Source organism: Pseudoliparis swirei, chromosome 20, assembly GCF_029220125.1.
Source record: "Pseudoliparis swirei isolate HS2019 ecotype Mariana Trench chromosome 20, NWPU_hadal_v1, whole genome shotgun sequence".
NCBI classification, from domain to species: domain Eukaryota; kingdom Metazoa; phylum Chordata; class Actinopteri; order Perciformes; family Liparidae; genus Pseudoliparis; species Pseudoliparis swirei.
The window spans coordinates 6010126-6032883 of record NC_079407.1 but is presented as its reverse complement, the minus strand read 5'-3'; the positions used below and the strand labels follow the sequence as shown (position 1 = coordinate 6032883).

At 44.2% G+C, this 22758-nt stretch overlaps 1 protein-coding gene across 4 annotated transcripts in view; it reads left to right on the top strand.

Moving 5' to 3' along the window:
- The window catches only part of fli1 (Fli-1 proto-oncogene, ETS transcription factor), a 39424-nt gene extending 16666 nt beyond the window's left edge, over window positions 1-22758 (top strand). For all 4 annotated transcript variants that reach the window (XM_056441139.1, XM_056441140.1, XM_056441138.1 and 1 more), the window contains exons 5-9: window positions 6803-6871; window positions 15920-15979; window positions 17311-17370; window positions 17971-18018; window positions 18930-22758. In XM_056441139.1, coding sequence (XP_056297114.1) covers window positions 6803-6871; window positions 15920-15979; window positions 17311-17370; window positions 17971-18018; window positions 18930-19459 — 767 coding nt within the window. In that variant the 3' untranslated portion in view covers window positions 19460-22758. The remainder of the gene's footprint in view (window positions 1-6802; window positions 6872-15919; window positions 15980-17310; window positions 17371-17970; window positions 18019-18929) is intronic.

Genomic DNA, 22758 nt, shown 5'->3' with positions numbered 1-22758 from the left:
CGGATTCCAGAACATCTACTTTCACTTTTCATGTATTATTCTCTACTTTTGGATGAGTGAAGACATGTCAAAACCCCAGGAAACAACACCATACTTTTTTTTGTCACCACACTGTACACACATTACCGTCAACAAACAATGAAGTCGCCCTTATTGGAAACACATTTCTCTATAATGGCTACTCCAGTATTAAAGCTGTGGAAACCAAGGGGGTTTCTTTCCCTTCTCAAGATAACCATCGACTACATCCCCCCCCCCCCCCCCACTTGACTTTGCTGCGCCTTATTCCACATGGTCCAGAAAGATGAAGCCCAGGTGCATCGCCTCAGGAAGCACGCTAGGCTCGCGCGTTCAGCCCGGCGAAGAAAGTTAATCTGCAATTTGCAATGGAGGCAACTATATTTGAGCCTCTCGCCTTTGAAGTGTTCCTCGGTGCGATCCCGCTTCGTATGTTTTTCGGAGGCGGTATGCAAATGACATTTTGATATAAGATGTAACATCTGGCACGGCTGCTGCCTTGAATACACAGCGATGCCGAGTTCAGACGGTGGGTATGTCTACCGTTTACTCTGAGAATAATAACCAGATAAGGAGTGATATGATTGTTGTGCGTACAGAGAGAACAGTTTGTCCCATCTTCATCATCGTGCACTTTAAAGAGTGAGAGTCTGATGTCGGGAACATCGCGACACCGCATTGGGTGGAGTGACTGATCGCCCAACTGAGTTTAGCATTACTCCCTAAAAAAACTAAAAAACAAATGGTGATGGGCCTCCTCCATGTGATGTAATGGGAACTGCATTTATGTGGGTGTCAACAGTTTTCTCTGGGCTTCGAGAGAGATGGCTGCCATGAGTATAACAGCCTCATTGTGCAGCGGGTGGATCCGTCCGACCGCCACTGGGCACGCTCTGCAGAGCAGTTTTCATTACGGCCACTGGCTGCGTGACTTAGCCACGGCTTAGGCGTGCTGCGCGCTCCATTCCGCCCAAGTACAGCCCGATTTAAAAAAAAAGTATTTAGATCTCGTGTGTCTTGGAGACAGAGGAGTCTTCGGGAATCCTCTCCCGCTTGAAATTGCTTCGGATCCGTTCCCGACAATCAAAAAGATGGAGCGCTTCCGTCCCGTGGCCCCGGACCGACTGCCCTGTTTTTTGGGGGCGGCTCTCTGACAACCGAGCAGTGTGCATTATTGACGCTGGGAGCCCCGGGGCAAGAGGAACCATGTTAGTAAATGAATGTCTCATGAAGACTGAGACGGAGGAGGAGGAGGAGGAAGAGGAGGAGGGTTGAGGCCGTATGCCGAACCTGCGGGGCTGGTGATTTAAAAACTAAAGCTGCTCTTTTTTTCTTTTCTTCCCCTGAAGCACAAACAAACACAATCATAGACGAGTAGTAACCCCGTCCAGAAAATAGACCTCTGGCTTCACTCACGAGAGTTGGAGCTGAGCCGAACTTCCAGAATACAGCAAAAAAAGAGAGAGAGAGGAAGGGGAAACAGTGAGCCAAGCCCTGGAAGCATGAGTAAATTACGGGGTCATGTGATGTCTTCCTCCAAACCCCATTCACCACTCTTCCCTATATTACCCCCCATCCTCCTCCTCCAGAAAAAAAATGGATGGGTCCAATCATTTCATTCACATCTGTGTGCACCATGTGTGTATTTGGTTCTGTTTATTCAACCTCTGAGTAACATTCCTGAGTCATTAAGCCGTGTACGTGCACTCGGCACTGGGCAGGGACACGCTCCCCCACCCCCCCACCCCCCCACCCTGCAGCGATACCGTAACAAAACATTCCTGCCACGTCACAGGGCTGAAATGTCGTTCAGACACCCTTGAATGGTGCAACCGCGGGGCGCAATCTGAACATCTGTCCGGGCTACCCAGCTGCTTACAGTAACAAGGGTAGTTGCCCGTGCATTATTTTGGCCTCATTGTTTGGTCACTTATCCAGATTTTTAGAAGTAATGGCTGCCCGCATCCCAATGTGCTTTCAATTTGGGTTGCAATTTGAGAATTTGTTCAAATTAGCCTGTCGGGGAGGGACCACGGACTGTTTGCTTTATCGCACCCGTGGAGGTCGGTTTGATACCACATGTGCTCGGAAACGGAGCGGAGGAAGAAAGAAAAACCTCAGACAACGAAGAAGCGTATCCTCCGATGCACAGAGATGCGAGATGAGAAGAATTGAAAGGGAGCTAGGAGGAGGGAGAGAAAAAACGTGACATGACGACTTGAGAATGAGTAGAAACTGGATGATGAAATAAATCCCTGACTGATTTTTGACAGTAGTTATTTGAGGACATGGGGCAGGAGGGTGTGAGCACCAGAAACAACAATATAGAGCGCGAGTGCGATATAGAATAAAGAAGTCGAAGTGGGGGCGAAGTATCTTTGAGAAGTGTGTGGAAACGGTCTGAGTTGGTCGTGATTGAGTGTCTTTGGAGAATTGCAAGAGTTCTGTTTCCCAGCTGTCGCCGTTGCTTGAACGTCTGGATGGATTTACAGCGAGGGGAGAGAGAGAGAGAGAGAGAGAGAGAGAGAGAAGGAGAGAGGGATAAGTCTGGGCTTCTGCATTGCTGTTGCTCGCTCCAGAGTGGGGGACATTCTCGAGCCCTCAATAGTTTATACAGACCATAAACATCTGGGCTCGAAGGCTGAGTAGGGAAAAAGGAGGTCTGGAGAGCTCTCTCTCTCTCTCTCTCTATCTATCTCTTTCTCTCTCGCTCTCTCTCTCCCCTCACAACATTTTTATTGAGCTCCCCTTGCATTAGTTCCTTCTATTGGCAGATTAGCACTGGTGCACAGGGGCTCAGCGCTCTGGCTCGGCGCCCTTCCCTGCTAGCCGTCTGCAGTTAGCCACCGTTACGGAGCCGTCTGCGGCGGCGGCTCTCCCGCCTGCCGGGGTTCAGGCACTTGGCACTCCAGGATAGTGATGCACGGATCGCATTAGCATAAGCGGCGGTGGGTAACAAGCAGTTGCTATTCGGGAGCTCAGCTGTCTTTAAAACTAGCTGCTCAGAGTTGCATAATAATCGTGATTGCGACCCGAGTTAAAGAATGTCGGTTTATTCCGGGCACTTGAATTTCAGTCAGGTAAAAGTGAACCACACCCGGCTTCTCAACATTGAAATGTGGGCGCTGCACACAGACATTTCTGTAATATCTTTTTCTGTCACTTTTCTGAGCATAATAAAGTCTTTTAAGGTTTAAAACCATTTTGCTTCCCAAATAATCGTACAAAACAACGTTGATTATTGGTAGAAGACGGGATGGGAGCAGTAGCCTATATCTGTATCAAGTTTATACACTTGTGTTGTTCCACCCATCCACCATAGTCTTCTTACTAACAGGTTATATTTTAACAACATCACCCTGCTTCCATAATCCTCACTTTCTGAATTTAAATTAAAAACTCATGATGTCATTCAGTATCATGAAGAACTACGTTCATATAGAACGATTCTGCACTGAAAGATAAAACCATAGCTATATATCCTCGGTATGAACTTTGTCCATTAGTGTAATAATTAGAGAACTGAATAGGAATATTTTACAACCATTTAAAACAATGACTGCAACACAAAAAAAATCTAAAAACAAAAGTACAAGATTTCTTAATTTACAACTTTTTTGCAATTTTTCCAAAATAAAATGTAAAAAAAAAAAGGCAGAGGTCATAGTATTGTCTTTTTGAATTGTACATGGAAGAGTATGCCCAGTCACAGGCCACCAGTGAACCTTATTTATAAGAATCAAACAATGGCCAAGTTGTTGTGCCTGAACCAAACCGAATCTTAACCACAGTGGATCAGAAATAAACACTTACGCAATCTCACAAGCAATAAGAAAGTCACTAATACATTTTTACTGAAATACCCTCATTAGGCTATTTCGGTAAGGTGAGAAGTAGTGAATTAACTGTTCCTAACGTCAGTAACACGATGGCGTTTTGAGGGTCCTTTTGTTTGTTGTCCTCCTCTGAGTTTATTGAAGGATGGATCTCCCTTCAGTGGACTGGAGGCGGCCTTCGTAGCCGGCCTGCTAACATTAGCCATTGGTGAGCCTCCACTTCAGACATCACAAGGATGTCTTCCATCAGGTACTGGAGGTCGTCCAATTGGTGACCTTTGGTGCTCAGTCACTCGGACATCTCAGCGTAAACTTAAACTGTGAGCATCTTTAAAAAAAAAAAAATTATACTTGATATTTTATTTGGGTATTTTTACAGAAATACAACCTTCATAATAATAATAAAACCTAAAATCAAATAAAAATACAGTACACATTAACCATGTATCTGTCCAAGAAGAAGGGCCATGAGGACTGTGAGCATCTTTTACTGTCAGCGCAATGTTTGAGAACCAGAATTTCCAGAGAGTCCGGGGCTTTTTGGTTTTACATTGTTTCCTGTTTTAGTTTGAAAGTCCTCTGTCCCCGTCTGTGTGATGATCACAAGCCCCGCCCTTGTTGCTCATGAGCCCCGCTGTCACCTGTCCTTTATTATCCCCCCATTTCCTTGTGTATCCCCTCTCTGTGCTCCCATCGTCTCTGTTGTCCTCGCGTGGGGTTTTGCTCACCTGTAACCTTTCAGATTCTCGGCCTGTCAGTATTTTTCTTTGCATCTTCTCGCCTCCTAACATTCAGCAAAGAAGACAACAGTAGCCTACGGGGTTGAGTTTTCAGTGCTGTTGCTGAAAAGCTGGACCCGGTCCCTGGAAATCTTGAATTTGACTGTTGGTAAAAAAGTATATATATATCAGCAACTTTCCCAAACACTTCTAACAAACTATGTCCTTTTCACAGTTTGAGAAAATGCTTAAGCGTTGTTTTATGAGGCCGTGACGAATGATCTCTTTTCGTTTTGGAGGACGTGTTGCAAACATCTCGTCGTGCTTCATAACAAACTGGTACAAAGACATGTGGCACTGGTGCTCCTCAAAGGATGACTTCCTGTTGGCCGCCTCGAGGTGGCAAGATGCACAAGACTGGGCGACTGAGACCCTCGGTCTGTTGACACATGTCAGACCACATGTTTGGGGGCAGTGGTATCGCGTGGCCCCGCAGAATAAACAGCGGGGGCCCGACGGAGGTCAAGCACAAAGCTGAACGAGCCCACAACAGAGCTCACTATGATGGGCGTGCAAATACTCCAGGACAGGGCCCTTTTTCTTCTTTTATTTTTTTCTGGGGGGGAGAGAGAGCCGTCAGTCATGGGAAGGAGAGAAAAGAAAATTGTTTGTGGATGTTATGTAATCGGCCAGACTCTGAGCAGATGGGAAAGAAGAGAGTGAGGGTCTTAAGGGCTGAACACTGGCCAGTTCTCCCTCCGCGCTGTCAGATTATCGGGACGTGTTTGTTTTCTGAGAGAGGAAGAAGCCGTCCAAATAAATAGGCAGCGCAGCCGAGACTCCCTCCACCGAACTGTCGGCTGCGGGTGTCTCTCTCTCTCTCTCTCTCTCTCTCTCTCTCTCTCGCTCGCTCGCACAGCAGCCCTGACTTTCTCTGTGGGATGATTTGAGGTTTTCTCAGCAGTGCTGCCTGTTTGCCTGTCTGGGTCAGGCCACATCTGTGGCGCACAGCAGGAAAAGGGTTAAACGGCCTACACCCTCCCCCCCCCCTCCTCCCCCATCTCACTCCTTTTTCTTTTTCTCCCCCCCCCATGTTCATCTTTCTCTTACACTTTCTCCACTCATTCCGAAGCGTGTTTTTTTGGGGCGGCTCGCTTGCTTCAAAACACTCGCGTGTGCGCGCGGAATTATTTTTGGTGCGGGGAGCTGCGTTTGATTGCTGCGCAGGGACCCGGCCTCGTACAATGGCTCCCCTGTTCTGAGGCCCCCAGGTTTCTAAACTCGACCCAGAGCCTTGGGGGTGCCGTGGAGTAGCGAGATTGGGAGGGGTGGGGTTAGAATACATTTGTGGAGCACCCCACTCTTTTTTCCCCCCCAACCATCCCCCTAAAAAAACAGACCCCTAGTCTGCCATCGTGGGCCCCTTCATCTCCCCCCCAACCCCACCGCCAGCAGCACAGCGAGTTAGGAGAAGGGGGTCCTATACTTCAAATCTCAAGAAAAGCACATCGCACATTACATTTAGCTGTGGAGTTTCTTCTTTCTCAGAATAGCGCATTCATAACGGGCATCTTCCCGACTCAGCAGCCCTCCGCAGACGTCTCGGTGCTAAAGCTCTACGCTCCACATGCAGTAGCTGCTCTTGTGTTTTCACTGTGCATTTCTGGCTCTGTTTTTCCACTCGCTGATTTATGCCTGGGGGCAGCTAAAATTAAGAGAGCATTTTGGTGCCGCCCAGGGTGCCTGAGTAAGTGGAGGAATGCGGCACAGAGTTCTGCTCCATAAGGTGAAATGAATAGGGCGGCCATATGCAGACTCTTTGCCTCTCTCACTTTATTATTCAGGAATTGTTTTTTGGAGTTGAAATGCTGACAGGCAACAGGGTTTTCCCTTCATTTAAAAGGACTGACTGTGTGCTGGATTTGCTTATTTTGGACTGTATTCATGTATGATTAATTTGTGACATTATTTCTTAAGGCAAAACTGGAACACAATTCGAGAAATGAAACTGTCCGTGTTGAGCTGAGCCTTCTACTGCCACCTGCTGGCTTTTGTTATCGAGTACCCTTTGAGCTTGAAGTGAACCGGAATCACTGGATGATGTTGTGTTAGAGTGGATGAACATTTCAATATGTCTTATCCAGGTTTTTAAAATACTGTAGTTATGGTAGTGATTGTGTGTCTGGCATTGTTTTGTCTTACTATGCTTTCTTTTGTCTCGCATTACAGGTAGCTCATCATTATCCTACAATACGCCGGCTCACACGGACCCATCCCCACGTCTGGTTGCCAAAGAGGGTAGAGACACTTGTTTTTGTATTTTTTTGAACTCTCTGTGCTTTATCTTTAATATCTGTGTGTGTGTGTGTGTGTGTGTGTGCGTGTATTTGGGCTGATGTAACAAATAGCAGGGGAGATTGTTGGACTAATAGAATAAAGGGAGACAAAAGCGCTGCTTCACAGTAACCGCCAGCTTCAGAGGAGCAGATACACACGGAGCAGACACACCACTTACACAAATCCAAAGCACACGCAGTAACCGGTTCGCCAAAAGCTGTGCGCAGGTGCACCTTTTGTTGCCGTTGAAATAATAAGGGCCGAGCTGCTACAGCTATTCAGGACTGCTACCTGTAGGCTGTGACAAATACTGGCTCAGAGCGGACAGGGTGTCCGAATAGAGGCGGGATTTTCCTTTGTTTTTTTTAACAAGAAGACAAAAGCAGTGTGCCGATGAGTTCAATCCACACCGGGTGGGGGGGGGGGGGGGGCTGAAAACAGACGACGGTGGGAGAGAAGAGAACGCATGGAGTGTGAATGAGGTTGTGTGACAGACATCAGGGACAGGTGCGAAAGCAAGAACATGTGCGGTGAATGTGGCCGGGGAGCCTGATTGGCTGATTCAGACTGTGTGGTGAGTGTGTGTGTGTGTTTGTGTGTGTGAGAGAGAGAGAGAGAGAGTGTGCACTACTTGTACTTTAACACATTTTGCACTGCAGAATCTATCTGTAAATGTTCCATTGTTTTTTATTACGTTCACAATATATTCCATTGATATCCCACTCACTCAATTTGTATTTAACAATCACAAACATATGTATATTAGTGGAGGATATTTTACTTGTTTTGAACTTAACTTTACAAAAGAATTGTATCAATGCATTTCTTTTTTTATTAGATGAATTTAATTAATTATTTGTATTTTAAGAATTGACCTCCTCTCTCAAAGGCATACTACCTAAATCAAACAGAACAAATAGATCAGTTTTATTTATTTATTTATTTGTTATTTACATGTGCTCATGATTCCCGTGGTGAGTGTAACTGGATAAACTGACTGTAAATGTATCAGTTGAACTGCTTCTAGTTTGATCACTGAATCAGCGTTCACATTTACAAACTCAATTCAGTTTATTGTATATAGCCCAATACCACAAACGAATTAGCCTCAGCGGGCTTTACACTCAGTCCACGTTTCTGCAGTAAAGTATAAATGCACCAGCCGAATGAGATGTCGGTAACGCTACACCGGGCAAATTCTTCTCAAAAGCCTGCAGCCGACTTTCTGAGAGCAACGCCCCGCAGCACCACTGAATGATCGCCTCTTTCCTCTGGATACCTTTTCACTCTCCAAACATCATTTTGTGCTGACACAACACCAGCAAGGCGAAGGCCGCCCTGCGTATCAGTTGAAAATTTAAAAAAAAAGAAAGAAACACCCGACGCGTCCTTTACATCGGCTATACGGTGTCACCACCAGAGACGAGAGGAAGGCGCTGCAATAACAGCGATAGCCTCGCTCGCAGGATGAGGGGGGCCCTATCGAGGCAGGAGGAGAGAGGAAACACCAAGTCTGATAAGTGTCCGAGAGTGCCCTCGTTCCCTTTCCATTTGCGCCGGCGGTGAGCGTCAGCAGGCTCGTTCTCCACGGGCTTCGATCCCAACAGAGCAAATGGGCAGGCCGGATAAGATTCTGCTCGGTCACCCCCCGACCCCGGTCTTCCTGGTTCTCAGCGCCAGGTATTTGGACTGGCAGGAATACACGGTCACTCCCTTCAACAGCATTTCCCCCTCTTTTTTCTTCTTCTCGCGGGGCGGTGGCTTCTCTAATGGGCTCCTGTAGCACGGACCGCGCCTCTCCTCGTGGCCCCCGCGGTCACAGCCAATCGGCGGCGTCGAGCTGAGGAAGGCCTGCGTCTCCTCCCGGGTTGACCTTTCGAAGAATTCGGGAATACAATGGAGTTATTGGACGGATACACGTCCAATTTAAAATGAATACAGCAAAAAAAAAAAGTTTCTTTTCATCCTAAGGTTATGCAGCAACCATGTTTTGCAATTACAAACACACAAACTGGTACTTGTGGCTTCATTATTGAAACCGCTAACTCATGTAGACAATGTAGTATTGGCCGACTTCGGTAAACCACGCGCGCGCTGTCCGCTTCGGACACATTTTGGCTACACCCGGTCGTCTACATTAAACACAGCATTCGAAATGAAAAGTATTTGTGTGTGTCGTTTGATGCTTGAAATACCACACGGAATTATCCATCACCACCAAGTGAAAACACCTGAAACCAATTAGATTACTTGGAAATGTCAACACTAGAAAAAAAGGATTCAAGTTTTCTCCCCGGTCACAACAATGGAGGCTTATTTTGGCGAGAGTGGAGGACTGTAATAGCAATATACTGCATTGTGTGCATCGTTCATATGAACAGCATGCTACACAATGACAATGGAGAGAGATGAAAATGTGTTACGTTAAGATGAGAAAATCAATTTTTAAATGAAGTGGAGGGACTTTTGATTGTATATTTTCGATTTTTGTGCCCTAAAAGTTTCCACAATGTGTGACATATTAGCACATTGGAGTCATATTTAATATAAGTGTTGCAAAATGAGAGTGAAAAGGTGAAACAAGACACGGAGAAAGACTTTGGGAGGATTGTGACTGGACAATAAAGGAAGTCGTTATCGAAGTGTCCTCCGATCAGCGGTGCCAGATGTTCATGCTGCCTTCAGGAACAGGGAGTTACGCTCCGGCTCTTTGAGGTGGAGGAAGCCGGCCGAGCAGCAGGACACGAGGCAGTCTGCTCCAGGCCCGGTGGTGGAAAATGCAAATTGATGAATAAGAGAGAGCATATAAAACATGGAATGCTATTGCTACGAAAGGGTGTTTGTGTGTGTGTGTGTGTGTGTGTGTGTGTGTATCTTAGTGTGTATCTAAAGTCTAGGTCTTTGGATAGATCTGTGTGTGTGTGTGTCTGTGTGGATCTTAGTGTGTATCTAAAGTCTATGTCTGTGGATAGACGTGGGTGTGTGTGTGTGTATGTGTCTGTGTGTGTGGATCTTAGTGTGTATCTAAAGTCTATGTCTGTGGATAGACGTGGGTGTGTGTGTGTGTGTCTGTGTGGATCTTAGTGTGTATCTAAAGTCTATGTCTGTGGATAGACGTGTGTGTGTGTGTGTATCTGTGTGGATAGACGTGTGTATCTAAAGTCTATGTCTGTGGATAGATGTGTGTGTGTGTGTGTGTCTGTGTAGATCTTAGTGTGTATCTAAAGTCTATGTCTGTGGATAGACGTGTGTGTGTGTGTGTGTGTGTATCTGTGTGGATCTTAGTGTGTATCTAAAGTCTATGTCTGTGGATAGACGTGTGTGTGTGTGTGTGTATCTGTGTGGATCTTAGTGTGTATCTAAAGTCTATGTCTGTGGATAGATGTGTGTGTGTGTGTGTGTGTGTCTGTGTAGATCTTAGTGTGTATCTAAAGACTATGTCTGTGGATAGACGTGTGTGTGTGTGTATCTGTGTGGATCTTAGTGTGTATCTAAAGTCTATGTCTGTGGATAGACATGTGTGTGTGTGTGTCTGTGTGTGTGGATCTTAGTGTGTATCTAAAGTCTATGTCTGTGGATAGATGTGTGTGTGTGTGTCTGTGTAGATCTTAGTGTGTATCTAAAGTCTATGTCTGTGGATAGACGTGTGTGTGCGTGTGTCTGTGTGGATCTTAGTGTGTATCTAAAGTCTATGTCTGTGGATAGACATGTGTGTGTGTGTGTCTGTGTGTGTGGATCTTAGTGTGTATCTAATGTATGTCTGTGGATAGACGTGTGTGTGTGTGTGTGGATCTTATTGTGTATCTAAAGTCTATGTCTGTGTATAGACGTGTGTGTGTGTGTCTGTGTGTGTAGATCTTAGTGTGTATCTAAAGTGTATGTCTGTGTATAGACGTGTGTGTGTGTGTGTGTGTGGATGTTAGTTTGTATCTAAAGTCTATGTCTGTGTATAGACGTGTGTGTGTGTCTGTGTGTGTAGATCTTAGTGTGCATCTAAAGTATATGTCTGTGTATAGACGTGGGTGTGTGTGTCTGTGTGTAGATCTTAGTGTGTATCTAAAGTCTATGTCTGTGGATAGACGTGTGTGTGTGTCTGTGTGTGTAGATCTTAGTGTGTATCTAAAGTATATGTTTGTGTATAGACGTGGGTGTGTGTGTCTGTGTGTAGATCTTAGTGTGTATCTAAAGTCTATGTCTGTGGATAGACGTGTGTGTGTGTGTGTGTGTGTGTAGATCTTAGTGTGTATCTAATGTCTATGTCTGTTGATAGACGTGTGTGTGTGCGTGTGTGGGTTCCTGTCTTAATGTAGCATGTGTTACAGTGTGTATGTGTTGTGTTTGTGGCCTTATCTTGGTGTTGATGTTTGTTTCTCTGCAACGAGGTGCTGCTATATGAACTTTTGTAATTTGGTATTTTTTCGGCGTCTCTTCGCCAACTCCGAGTGGCGATGCAGCTTTGAAGTGCGCCATTACGTGTACCGGCTGTCCGAAGTTTATGACTTTCAATTGCTCCCTTTTGCATTTTGAGAACGAGGCAAATGAAAAGACGTAATTCTCTCTTTAAAAAACAACAATAATATGAACAACATTGCGCCACGCTTTGCATATGAAATAATAATGCTGTTTATTTATGTGCAGCAGTGTCGCAGTCCCCTGTTGCTCTAAACTTATTGTGTTGTTGTTGTTGTTTTTACATCATTCTCCTCCTCTTATGGCTCCCCCGTCACACAGATGGCTTGTAAAGCACCTGTATTATCGTATTAAAAGGTTTCGTCTGGGTCTCTCTCTCTCTCTCAGTTTCAGACTGTCTACCTCCCTCTCTCTCTCTCTCTCTCTCTCTCTCTCTCTCCCTCTCTGTCTAGCTACTCGGGCCTTGTTTTGACTAACGTGTCCTGCAGTCTTAGTCTCCCAGGAGCACACACCACACCCCAGACCAGAGTGGAAACTGGCTCACGTCTCAGTCAGAGACGAGGACTGGAAAAATGAAGGGGGGGGGGGCTGTTTGTTGGGGAAGAGCTCTGTGTGTTTGTGTGTGTGTGTGTTTGTGTTTGTGTGTGTACTTTTGGGTCTGACGTTGGTGAGTGTACCCCCCCCCCCCCGACCACTTGGTCTTTGTACGTTTTACATCAGCTGCTCTTTCCCTCCCTTGCACTTCAACTTCCCTACCTTTCACTCACTCTGAATAATAAAAAAATGATGAATGTCGATGAAAGGGAAATTGTTTTGAAGATGAATGTAAATTTGCTGCCAACGACAATAACGCTGAGGGTATCGAGAAGAAGGAAAAAAAGAGATGTGAATGAGCCCGCGTACGACTGGGCATCTCCTTCCAGCCCGAATGCCAGATGTTTTTTTTCCGCTGCCCTTGTTTTCTTTTCAAATTCCCCAAAAAATGTGTTTTCGTCTGACTATTATTTTCTCTCCTCTCTATTTCAAGCCCTTTTTCATGCCCCCAGAGTCACTCTCGTCTCCATCCTCGTCCGTCTGCTTCTCAATAAAATCCCTTTCTGTGTCTCCCTCGCCTTCTTTCTCTCATCTCTCTGCTTCATTTGTCTCTCCATCTCTGTTTGTTAACCTTCACGTATGGAGGTAGTAGCGCCGTTTTTTTTTCTTCCCGGGGGTGGTGGAGAGTGGATGGAGGGGGGAAGGGGGGGTGGGGAGGTGGGGAGGTGGCTGGCGGTGAGCAGAGGGGAAAAAAGGGCCAGTAAAACAAAGAGAGGTTGTCTGCAGGCGAGGCAGGCAGGAAACGCAAGTCTCCCAGGACTCTCCCCCAGTCACTGCTCCTTGGCTCTCCGACCGGCCCACACCAGATTGAACCTGACAGCCCCGCTGAGCCACAGCAGCCCGCTTCTTATTTTGTCTCTCTCTCTCTCTTTCTCTCTCTCACTCTCCTTTCTTTCATTCTTTTGATCCTAATTTATTCACTTTTTCTTTGAGCTCATATTCTTCAATTACTTCACCCGTGCGCTTTTGCACCACCACTTGGTCCGTCCTGCACTTCTCCTACACTTCAGAATCCCTCTTTTAGGCCACAGGGATCAGAACCCCTCTCTCTCTCTCTCTCTCTCTCTCTCTCTCTCCTCTCCTCTCTCTCTCTCTCTCCCTCTCTGGGTCCTTTTTAGCAACTCTTCTGAAAAGGGCAAAACGAGGCAACAAAAACCTCCTTTTGAAAGTAGCGCAAGACACATTTTCTCTGGATGATTATGAAATGAGTGAAACAATGAAACACTCATGTTGCAGGGTACCAGGCCAACATTGCTTTCATGTTTGCAGAGGAAAAAAATAAGGAGTTCGATATTTTTCGGGGGGTGATTTATTGTTTGTTGTTTATTTGAAGGAAAACTGAGATGTAAAATGGTCTCATACCACAGGAGGGCAGTGTGGCACAGTGCTGAGAGATGGCCGGTCATGAGGCGGAAGCTGACGATGAATGTTGGTTGACGGTCGCTGGATGGTCCTCCGGTGGTGCTGCATGAGTCAAGATGGCTCACGCAGTCTGTATGTGTTTGACTTGCATTGCTTTCTGACACACAGCTATCTTTAAAGGGGGTCTTGCTTATCAAATTGATGGACTTTTCAGATTATTAACAAATACAATCTCTCCCGTTTAGAAGGAGACGATAAAGATAATAGTGAACAAGCTATTCTTTTTTTTCAGTGATTGACGGATGATCAGCATGCGAGTTATTGGCTGCACTGATTAAAACTCGGTTGAGAATAATTTGCAAAGGCAAACAAACAAACACCTAGTCATTCAAACACACACACAATGAATTTAAAGTATGATAAACACACTCCCTCACTTGTCAAACATATTGTAATTATCTATTCATAATTAGTCATGCATATTGAGTTGAAACAATGCTGCAAGCCACAAACATTGTTTGAGATGAGGATCTAATGCACTGTATAAACCCAGTGGGTTTGAGTTTCCCTCTTCTGTAACCTGTGGCTTATTAAAACCACCAAGTCATGCAGCCTATGAGCCCATTGAGCAAGTACACCAAAGCATTAGCACACAGCGTCTGCTTTACACAGTTTGAAATGTCAAAAGACGCACATTTTCCAAATAAATACACACCGTCGCACTCATTAGACCCATCATTCAAAACTAAACGCCTGTGTGTCGTTTGCTTAACACTGCCCCTTGAACACACCACTCAATTAGCAATCACCTGCCCCCAGAGTGCTCGTAAAACACCTGGAGCCAATTAGATCACTCGGCAATCAGAGGGATTTGGTGGGATTTGGCTGGTTGTTTGGTGTGTGTGCACCACGACAGAGGATTGCAATTGGAATATATTGTGTTTTGTTTGAAATACAATATAACTGTATTACAACATATAGGTGAATATGGTTAAAAAAATAACAAATATTAATATTAGTCACTAATCGATATGAAATGTCCCCATTGGATTTGTTACCTTACTGTTAGACAATTATTTGTAGTAACTGTGTTAGTAACTGTGTTACAACATATAGGTGAATACGGTAACAACAAAAAAGTTATAATAATAAGTCACTTATACATATGAAATGTCCCTCGTGGATTTGTTACCAAACTGTAAGACAATTATTTGTATTTTATTTATATGTAGTAACTGTGTTAGTAACTGTGTTACAACATATAGGTGAATACGGTAAAAAAAATGTTTAGAAAAATAGTCACTAATAGATATGAAATGTCCCCAGTAGATTTTTTACCTTACTGTAAGACAATTATTTGTATTTCATGTATATGTAGTAACTGTGTTAGTAACTGTGTTACAACATATATGTATTTCATGTACAAGCTACATGTTGGTGAATTGAGCATAAAAACATTAATAGACATACAGTTAAAGTGTGTATTGCTGTGTGTGTGTGATACTGTTATGTAATTATTGAGAATCAACCTTTTAGAATATTTGGAATCAGGTGTGGGCTTTGGCAAGAGATGTAAGATAAAGTTGCTTTTAAGTCTTAGTGTGAAGAGTTTCGACAGATGGGGCGGGCCCTTCGCCTCATGAATAGTGTTTTAGCGATTGCGAGGACAAACTGTAAGATTCAGGGGATTTAAATGTCCGTCTTTCACCGTCTCTGTCAACCTCTGTCATCGCCGTTGCGCTGTTCTCAACCCGCTGCCCTCTGGAAGAAAACTGCTGACAAAAAAAAAGACGAAGATGTGCAGGTCACAAGAACACTGTGAAAATGTGCACACAATACGGTGTAAAGTGTATTTAGCGGAAATGTATTCTGGCAACGGATTGAACAGTTTCACCCCGCACGCAATATTAAAAAGCATCCAGGGTGCTGGCCAGGTGCTCTGTGAGTGAAGCAGGGTGTTTTTGAGACATTGCCAGGGGAAGAAAACATCCTCTTTTTTTTATCGGTTTGTGTCAGACTGATTGATTGTTACTGGAAGCGCTCCAGCTTCACCCCGGCTTTGGTTTGAACCGCAGACACACAGCAGGTAGAACTCATGCAGACCGAGCCAGTTTGGCTGTTTGTCAAGGTTTCGTTAAAGCCGTTCGTTTTTGGGAAGAGGGGTGAGGATGATGAACATGTATCGTCTGCGTGTGTCTCTGCTGTGCCGTAATTTGCATCAATCCTTTTTTTATTTATTTCGTGGTCACGGTGTTGCAAGCTGCTTCAACCGACTGCACTCAGTTGATGATTGTGCCATCTTCTACATTTAAACCATCGCAGTGATCCAAATAAAACCCACATTTCAGTGTCCGCATATCCTGTGAAGAGCATCTGGAACCATGTTTTCACAGATTTATTCAAGCCGTTTGGCAATCGGGCTCTCCTCTTTTCTCTTGTGCTGCGACAGTCGCCGTCCTGTTAGAGGACATATAATTAGATGAGACGCCGGCTTTAGTCTCATACACACTGCGACATTTAGAGATTGTCAAATACACACACGCTTAATATATGTCTCACCCGCTTTAAAATAAAAGCATTTTTCCAAAATGGAAAATATATACTTTTTACAACGAGCAAAACTTTGTCTCCTCTCTTCGTCAGACCCTTCGTATGATGCCGTACGGCGGACAGGATGGTCAAACAACATGCACAGTGGCAAAGGTGAGCACACACAAAATATCACGAACATTTGACATGACTGCATTTCTCCTGATGTGAATTCTGTCATCTGGCACTGTGCAGATTTCATTTTTTCTTCCTTTTATTACTAGGGCCCTCTTTGTCTTGCCATTAGTCCTCATAGTCTCTCTCCAAAATTGTCCTCCAGTGTTGTGTTGTCCACACCAAGGAGCGGAACCGGAGTCCTGTCTCTGGTGTGTTCTAAGTGATCCAAGTGGTTACAGATGTAGTCAGGTTCATTCTGGGCGCAGGTTATTGATAATTGAGTGTGGCGTTTCAATGGCGGAGCTTGGCAAACAACACACACACACACACACACACACACAGGCTCTTTACTTTCCAACGATGTGTCTAATGTAGATGCCTGCATGTAGTTATTGGCTTAATTCAGTAGGAAGCATAACTGACCGTGTTTACATGCATTCGAATAACTGGCTTAGTCGGACTGAAATCGAATTATCCGTTTCATGTAAACACCTTTGTTCGACTATGTGCGGTCCGACTACGATCCCTGGATAACTCGATCCGATCCAGTTGATAATTCGACTATCGCGGCATGTAACGGTGAATTGGATTAGGAACTGGACTTTGCGTCTTTGCGCATGCTTGAGATCCCGCCGCCCTCCTCCCCCCTCCCTCCCATGTCGTGACCCGGAAGTCGAAAGAGTCGAAAGAGACGATAATGTCACTATTAACATCATGCAAGAATAGTAGAGGGATGTAGCTTCGCCTTGCTCTCTGTTTGCCATCTTTCTCTAAATGTTGATGTTGGTTGTTGTTGGTAGTGGTGAAGAGGTCAAGCGGAAATGGCTGTATCACCACGAGTTGTAATGAAAACAGCGCCACCTATCGTATCGGATATGACATGCTTTCGGCCAATGATTCGAATTACTCACTGCCATGTATATTGGGATAATAGCAGATCCACCAAAAGATAGCATAGTCCGACTAAAGCAAGATTCGAATTATACCATCATGTAAACGCACTGACTGTGATGATACACAAGTTTGTGGTTTCAATTATTGTTCCACAAAGTACCAATTTGCAAACAAAAGAACCTCCCACTGTACAACACATTTGACCTAGGCCAGGAGAGGCAGTTCAAACATTTGCCCAGTCTAGACGTGCAGGACACCCTCCTCAAGATAACGCCGTCTGTTGTCAAAGCAGGAACAAGTCAGTCAAAAGAAAATCAGGCCAGCCAAGAAACACCGCCTTGTTCACTTTGGCATTCAAGATGTCTGTTGCCACCCTACTTGCTTTGTCTCTCTCTCTCTATATTATCCTTCGCTGATTGTGTGTCTCTGTGCAGGTTCCCCGGTGGTTACTCAGAATGTGACCAAGTCCACCGAGCAGCCCAGACCTCAGCCAGGTAACGGCTCACCTGGTGTCCTATACTTGATGTCGTAGTCATAAGCACTAATGTGTCAGCATGAGAAACCAGCTTCACTTTGTGCCAAACGACGGCCGAGAATGATCATTCTCCGGGACGATTGTATTCTCTGAGCTTTCACGGTTGCATCGTCATAAGTCGGTCGTAGGTGAAGGCGTGAGATGTCACAGTTTATGTAAGCAGGCCAAGTCATCACAGGCTGAGGAAACCGCGAAAGCGACTGTTGACACGTGGTTCACCAGCAATTTATGTATGGCCTGTTTGGAATCCAGTCTGCCAACAAGCTTCGAGTGTTTATTAGTGTTGGTAGTTTTTTTCTTATCACTCAGCACATGAATTACCACGAGGAGCACAATAATCCAAACGCACTAAAGCAAGAGTTTACCACTTAAGGCCCTCTTGTTTAGTTATTTTGCATATTTAGTGATCAGTATAAGTGAAAGTAGTACTGAGGGTGGTTTTTAATTTGGATTAAATCAGTAGCTACTGCATGAAATGTTTATGCTGTCTTCAGTCTCACATTCTAATTGGTGTGGGTCACATATTGTTGTAAGTAATCCGCTTTCCTTTGGTCCGCAGATCCGTACCAGATTCTGGGTCCCACCAGTAGTCGCCTCGCCAATCCAGGTAAGATGGTGATCACACTGTGGTCCTTACACTTCACCCACTGCGAATAGACACACTCAAAAAAACCGATTCAAGCCCTTCTTAGAGGTGACACATTTAAATATTGTTTGATACATTTAAGTAAATCAATTACAAAACGAAGATATTTATATTGAATGGGTGTAACACAAAATGTAGGAATACTTTCATTTATTAGATTTATTTAGGTTACACTCACAAAAACGATTCAAGCCCTTCTTCGAGGTGACACATTTAAATATTGTTTGATACATTTAAATAAATCAATTACAAAAATAGATATTTATATTTAATGGGTGTAACACAAAATGTATGAATACTTTCATTTATTAGATATATTTAGGTTAGATGGTGTGCATATCAACTCAAAATAAATGTGTTTCATTGAGGACTACCCTTTGCACATGCGCCAGCTGAAAATCAGTTGTTTACATGAGGTGAAGACACTTTCAGGGCTGTATGGTGGTGTAGTGGCTATCACTGTCGCCTCAAAGCCAGAGGGTTGTGGGTTCAATTCCCAGTCGGGGTGCTCCTTCTGTGTGGATTTTGTTAGTTACTTTATATTTTGAGTTGGACAAACACAAATTAATTTAATTTAATGAATATCGTTATTTTATTTTAGATGTATTTGATACAAATGAGTTGGAAAAACTTAATTACATTTTGTTGCACTGATGTGCTAAATTTGAGTTGGAGTTGCATATAATTATTGGATGGAAAACCTGCCAACAATTTAATTGAGTTCATCCAATGAGTCATTTCTTTGAGTGCAGTTCACGTGGAAGTATGGGCAGATAACGAGTCGTCCAGCCGGTTGCGACGGCGGACGACGTCGCTCTCGGATGAGGTCGCGTCTTCTAAGCACTGTTTGTGTTCATGTGTCCGCCATCAAGGTTCAGGTCAGATCCAACTGTGGCAGTTCCTCCTGGAGCTCCTGTCGGACAGCGCCAACGCCGGCTGCATCACCTGGGAGGGCACCAACGGCGAGTTCAAGATGACCGACCCGGACGAGGTGGCGCGGCGCTGGGGCGAGCGCAAGAGCAAGCCCAACATGAACTACGACAAGCTGAGCCGCGCGCTGCGCTACTATTACGACAAGAACATCATGACCAAGGTGCACGGCAAGCGCTACGCCTACAAGTTCGACTTCCACGGCATCGCTCAGGCACTGCAGCCGCACCCCACCGAGTCCTCCATGTATAAGTACCCCTCGGACCTGGCCTACGTGCCTTCCTACCACGCCCACCAGCAGAAGGTCAACTTTGTGACCCAGCATCCTCCATCCATGCCTGTCACCTCCTCCAATTTCTTTGGACCCACCGCTCCGTACTGGAGCTCGCCCACCGCGGGCATCTACCCCAACCCAAATGTGCCCCGCCACCCCAACACCCATGTGCCGTCCCACCTGGGTAGTTACTACTAAACATCCCACTGTGACCAACCACCAACGTCGACAGACAGCCACAACCCAAGCCTACAATTGACGATCTGCACCTCCATCGCCTCCGACCCGGTGAAGACGGAGTTAGAGGCTGCGATGGTAGCATTTGTCCTCTGAAAAAAAAAAATGAAGGATGATTAAAATCGAAGGAAATTTTTTTTTTATTATTTTTTTTTTCTATTTGTAAGAATCTATAAACAACTGGATGCTACGGTCCAAAATGGAATACTACTTACCTTTACCAGACTAGCAACTATTCGTTTCTGCTTTTTTTTGTACGCGCATCTGAATTTCCTACTTTCCAAAACATCCCCAAACAGGATGGAAGAACAACTTGAGTCCGCCTCCCTTCTCGCCGCGCTTCAGTACCAGACATGGGCCTATGATTTATGGGTCTCAATCGACATCCTCCTCAGTACATTATGTACATAACGCTTAAAGCATCTGACTTTCATGCTTGTCTACAGCCTTGTTGGGGTTTTTCTATTCCCACCACAACTCGCCTTCCGCTTCCACTGTCTCCGCCTGCTCGTCTGTTCATCTGCATCTTTTTTTATGTGTGTGTGGAGAGTCTTCTGGAATTCGCTGGACAAGAAGGAGCTCTCCAAGAGTTGAACTTTTCTCAGCACTGAATGAAATTTGGCAACTGGAATATGCCATTCACCATTTTTATTTATCCTCCAAACTGGAAAGCGAGAGAAGAGTTAAATTCCGGAGAAGGAAGCGCTGTATGTTTTGCTGGCCTGGGTCAACTCAATTACTTAAAATGCTTTCTGTATGTGTGTGTGTGTGCGCGTGGAGCTCAAGATGGGCGGCGCGTACAGTTGACTCGACTGCGCTGAGGAAGCTGAGTCGAGATGTAATTGAAGTCATTTGCAACAGTAATTCAACCCAGGTCAGATGTTTTCAGGGGGCCACACACTAGGCTATTAAATGTTTGCCATGTTGTTGCCTTTCAGCCATGCCATTTCCAGATGTTTTGTTGCTCGACCATGTCAGTATTAATGTGAATGTCTTCTGGTTTGTGAAACACGTGAAAGGGACACCCTGCAGATAAATCAAAATTTGTCAGATGTTTCTAATGTAGTTTCGTGAAGTTAATCCGTCATTTTTACCACCTCACACATCTAAATATAAAACATGAAAGTGCCTTTTTTTTATTGCCGTAGATGTTATCTACACATTAAGACTGTAGGCTATGTTGTTAGGATGTATTGTTTTTATCCAAAGTGCCTGACAGTGTATCCAGTTTTAGTATATGGCACAATGAGAACCCCCCACAGTGCCTTAACTGCTGTTTCATAACGTATGTTTTTTTCACTACAGACAAAACTGCATAACGAGTTCAAATGCGTATGAAATCCTCCCCTCCATGTCTCAACAGAAATCTGACAATTTTTGATTTTGAAGTGCACCCTGTCTAACAACGGCTGCCACAGTGTCTCCTTCTTCTTTGTCGGCCAGTCAGGACATTGAAAGGTCAGCACAGAGGAGTGGCCGAGCAGTAAGTCATGTTTAAAGGATGCAAGATACGAGATTGGGAGCATTTGGATTGGCTCTCAACATTGTAGCTCACGGTGCTAACAGAGCTAACGGTGCAAACTATGGCGACCCGGGGGGGAACGGCGCTACACTTCCACCGCGAGGCCGTCGGTCGGCATGACGTCATCGGCTGCATTCGAGCGACGGTGGGCGAGCTAGAAATTGGGGCACGCTCACATGCACTAAAAGAACGCGTGGCAGGATTGACTGTCTTCGAAGCTAAGCTAACGCTAACAACACACGCAGAGGGAGAGTGACTTCATTCTCTACTCAGGTAGACATTACTCCACTATATCTTCACATGGCAAATAGTTGTTTGCTGCTATATTAATGCTCTGAATGTCGTATATTGCTCCTTTAATAGACAGTTAAGTTGTATTTTACCAGGGCTGGATCCTAGTTTGAGAGCAGCATGTGTGTTTAAATGTTAGTTTCTCACTGATCTTAAAGCCCAGCAAAATGCACATGAATCTAAAGTCAGAATTTCATCATCATGTAATAGTATCATGTCAAAACATATCCATCTCCAGGTGTTCAAAGCTGTTGATAGCAAAAGTATTCCTTTAGAGTAACGGAAAATGGACACTTGAAAATAAATTACTTGGGACTAAGTAGTTTTTCAGAGAACAAAACCAATAAAGTATGACGAGATGAAACAAAGAAATCCTCAGATTCGCAAACGCTGTGCGTTTGTCAGACCTATTTTTTATTGTTTTATAAGCATCAGTCAACTAGGCATTAAAGCAACTTACTGTATAAATTATGCAGAGTTATTTTCATATGTGACACAGTATAAAAAGTCAAGAGAATTAATACGAGTTGACCTCGGTCAAAAATGCAAACCTTTAAAGTCCTTTTCTGCTATTTGTTCAGCATTTTAAGCGTTTTTATATCTGTACATTTGGGCAATACATTTTACAATTTTATTATTGTTATTATTTCTGAAATCCGGTTGAAACATCCTAAGTGTCTTTATGTGCATGGGATATTTTCTTGTATTCCCAAAACCACAAACACGTGCTTGAATCATAACCCAACCACCAAGGATTCCTTCACTTTATATGCAACATGTGAGTATGATGAAACTTTTCCATTGTGAATCAAGTTTTATGCCAAAGAGCCCTGGAATTGATAGCTTTTCCTGTGCATTAAATCATTTCAAGTATGCTATGAAAAACCATACAAACTGTATCAACATCCACAACTAGCTTCTCCTGAAAGTGTATAGCTTTAAAAGACCGAATAAAAAAGGGAACTTGTAATTTGTAGCAGAAAGAAATTATTCTAATGTACCTTTCAATTTCCATGTTTCACAAGCATTATCGATGAAAAGGGATCTGTGCTACTTCGTATATGCAATGTATTTCGGATATCAAATATATATATACATATATATATATATGTATATATATATATGTGTGTGTATAATTTTACAATTAACCAATATATTATTATTATTATTATTGTCATTCCTGCAATGTATGAAGTAATACCTTTTGAAAAAGGGCTTTTGTATAGGAAAATGTGACAAAATAAATGTTTTTACCTCTCAATTATCTTTCATTGCCTGCCTGTTGCCTCACTAAATGAAAAGAGTTCAATGTATTACCATTGTTTCAAAATGTTTCCACCCCAATTGCCACATATTGATGATGTAATTAGCATTTTACTTTGTTCTAACTGGCCATACCTGAATAACCGCATGTCGTTTCATCGAATTAAAATGAATAATTTCCGGT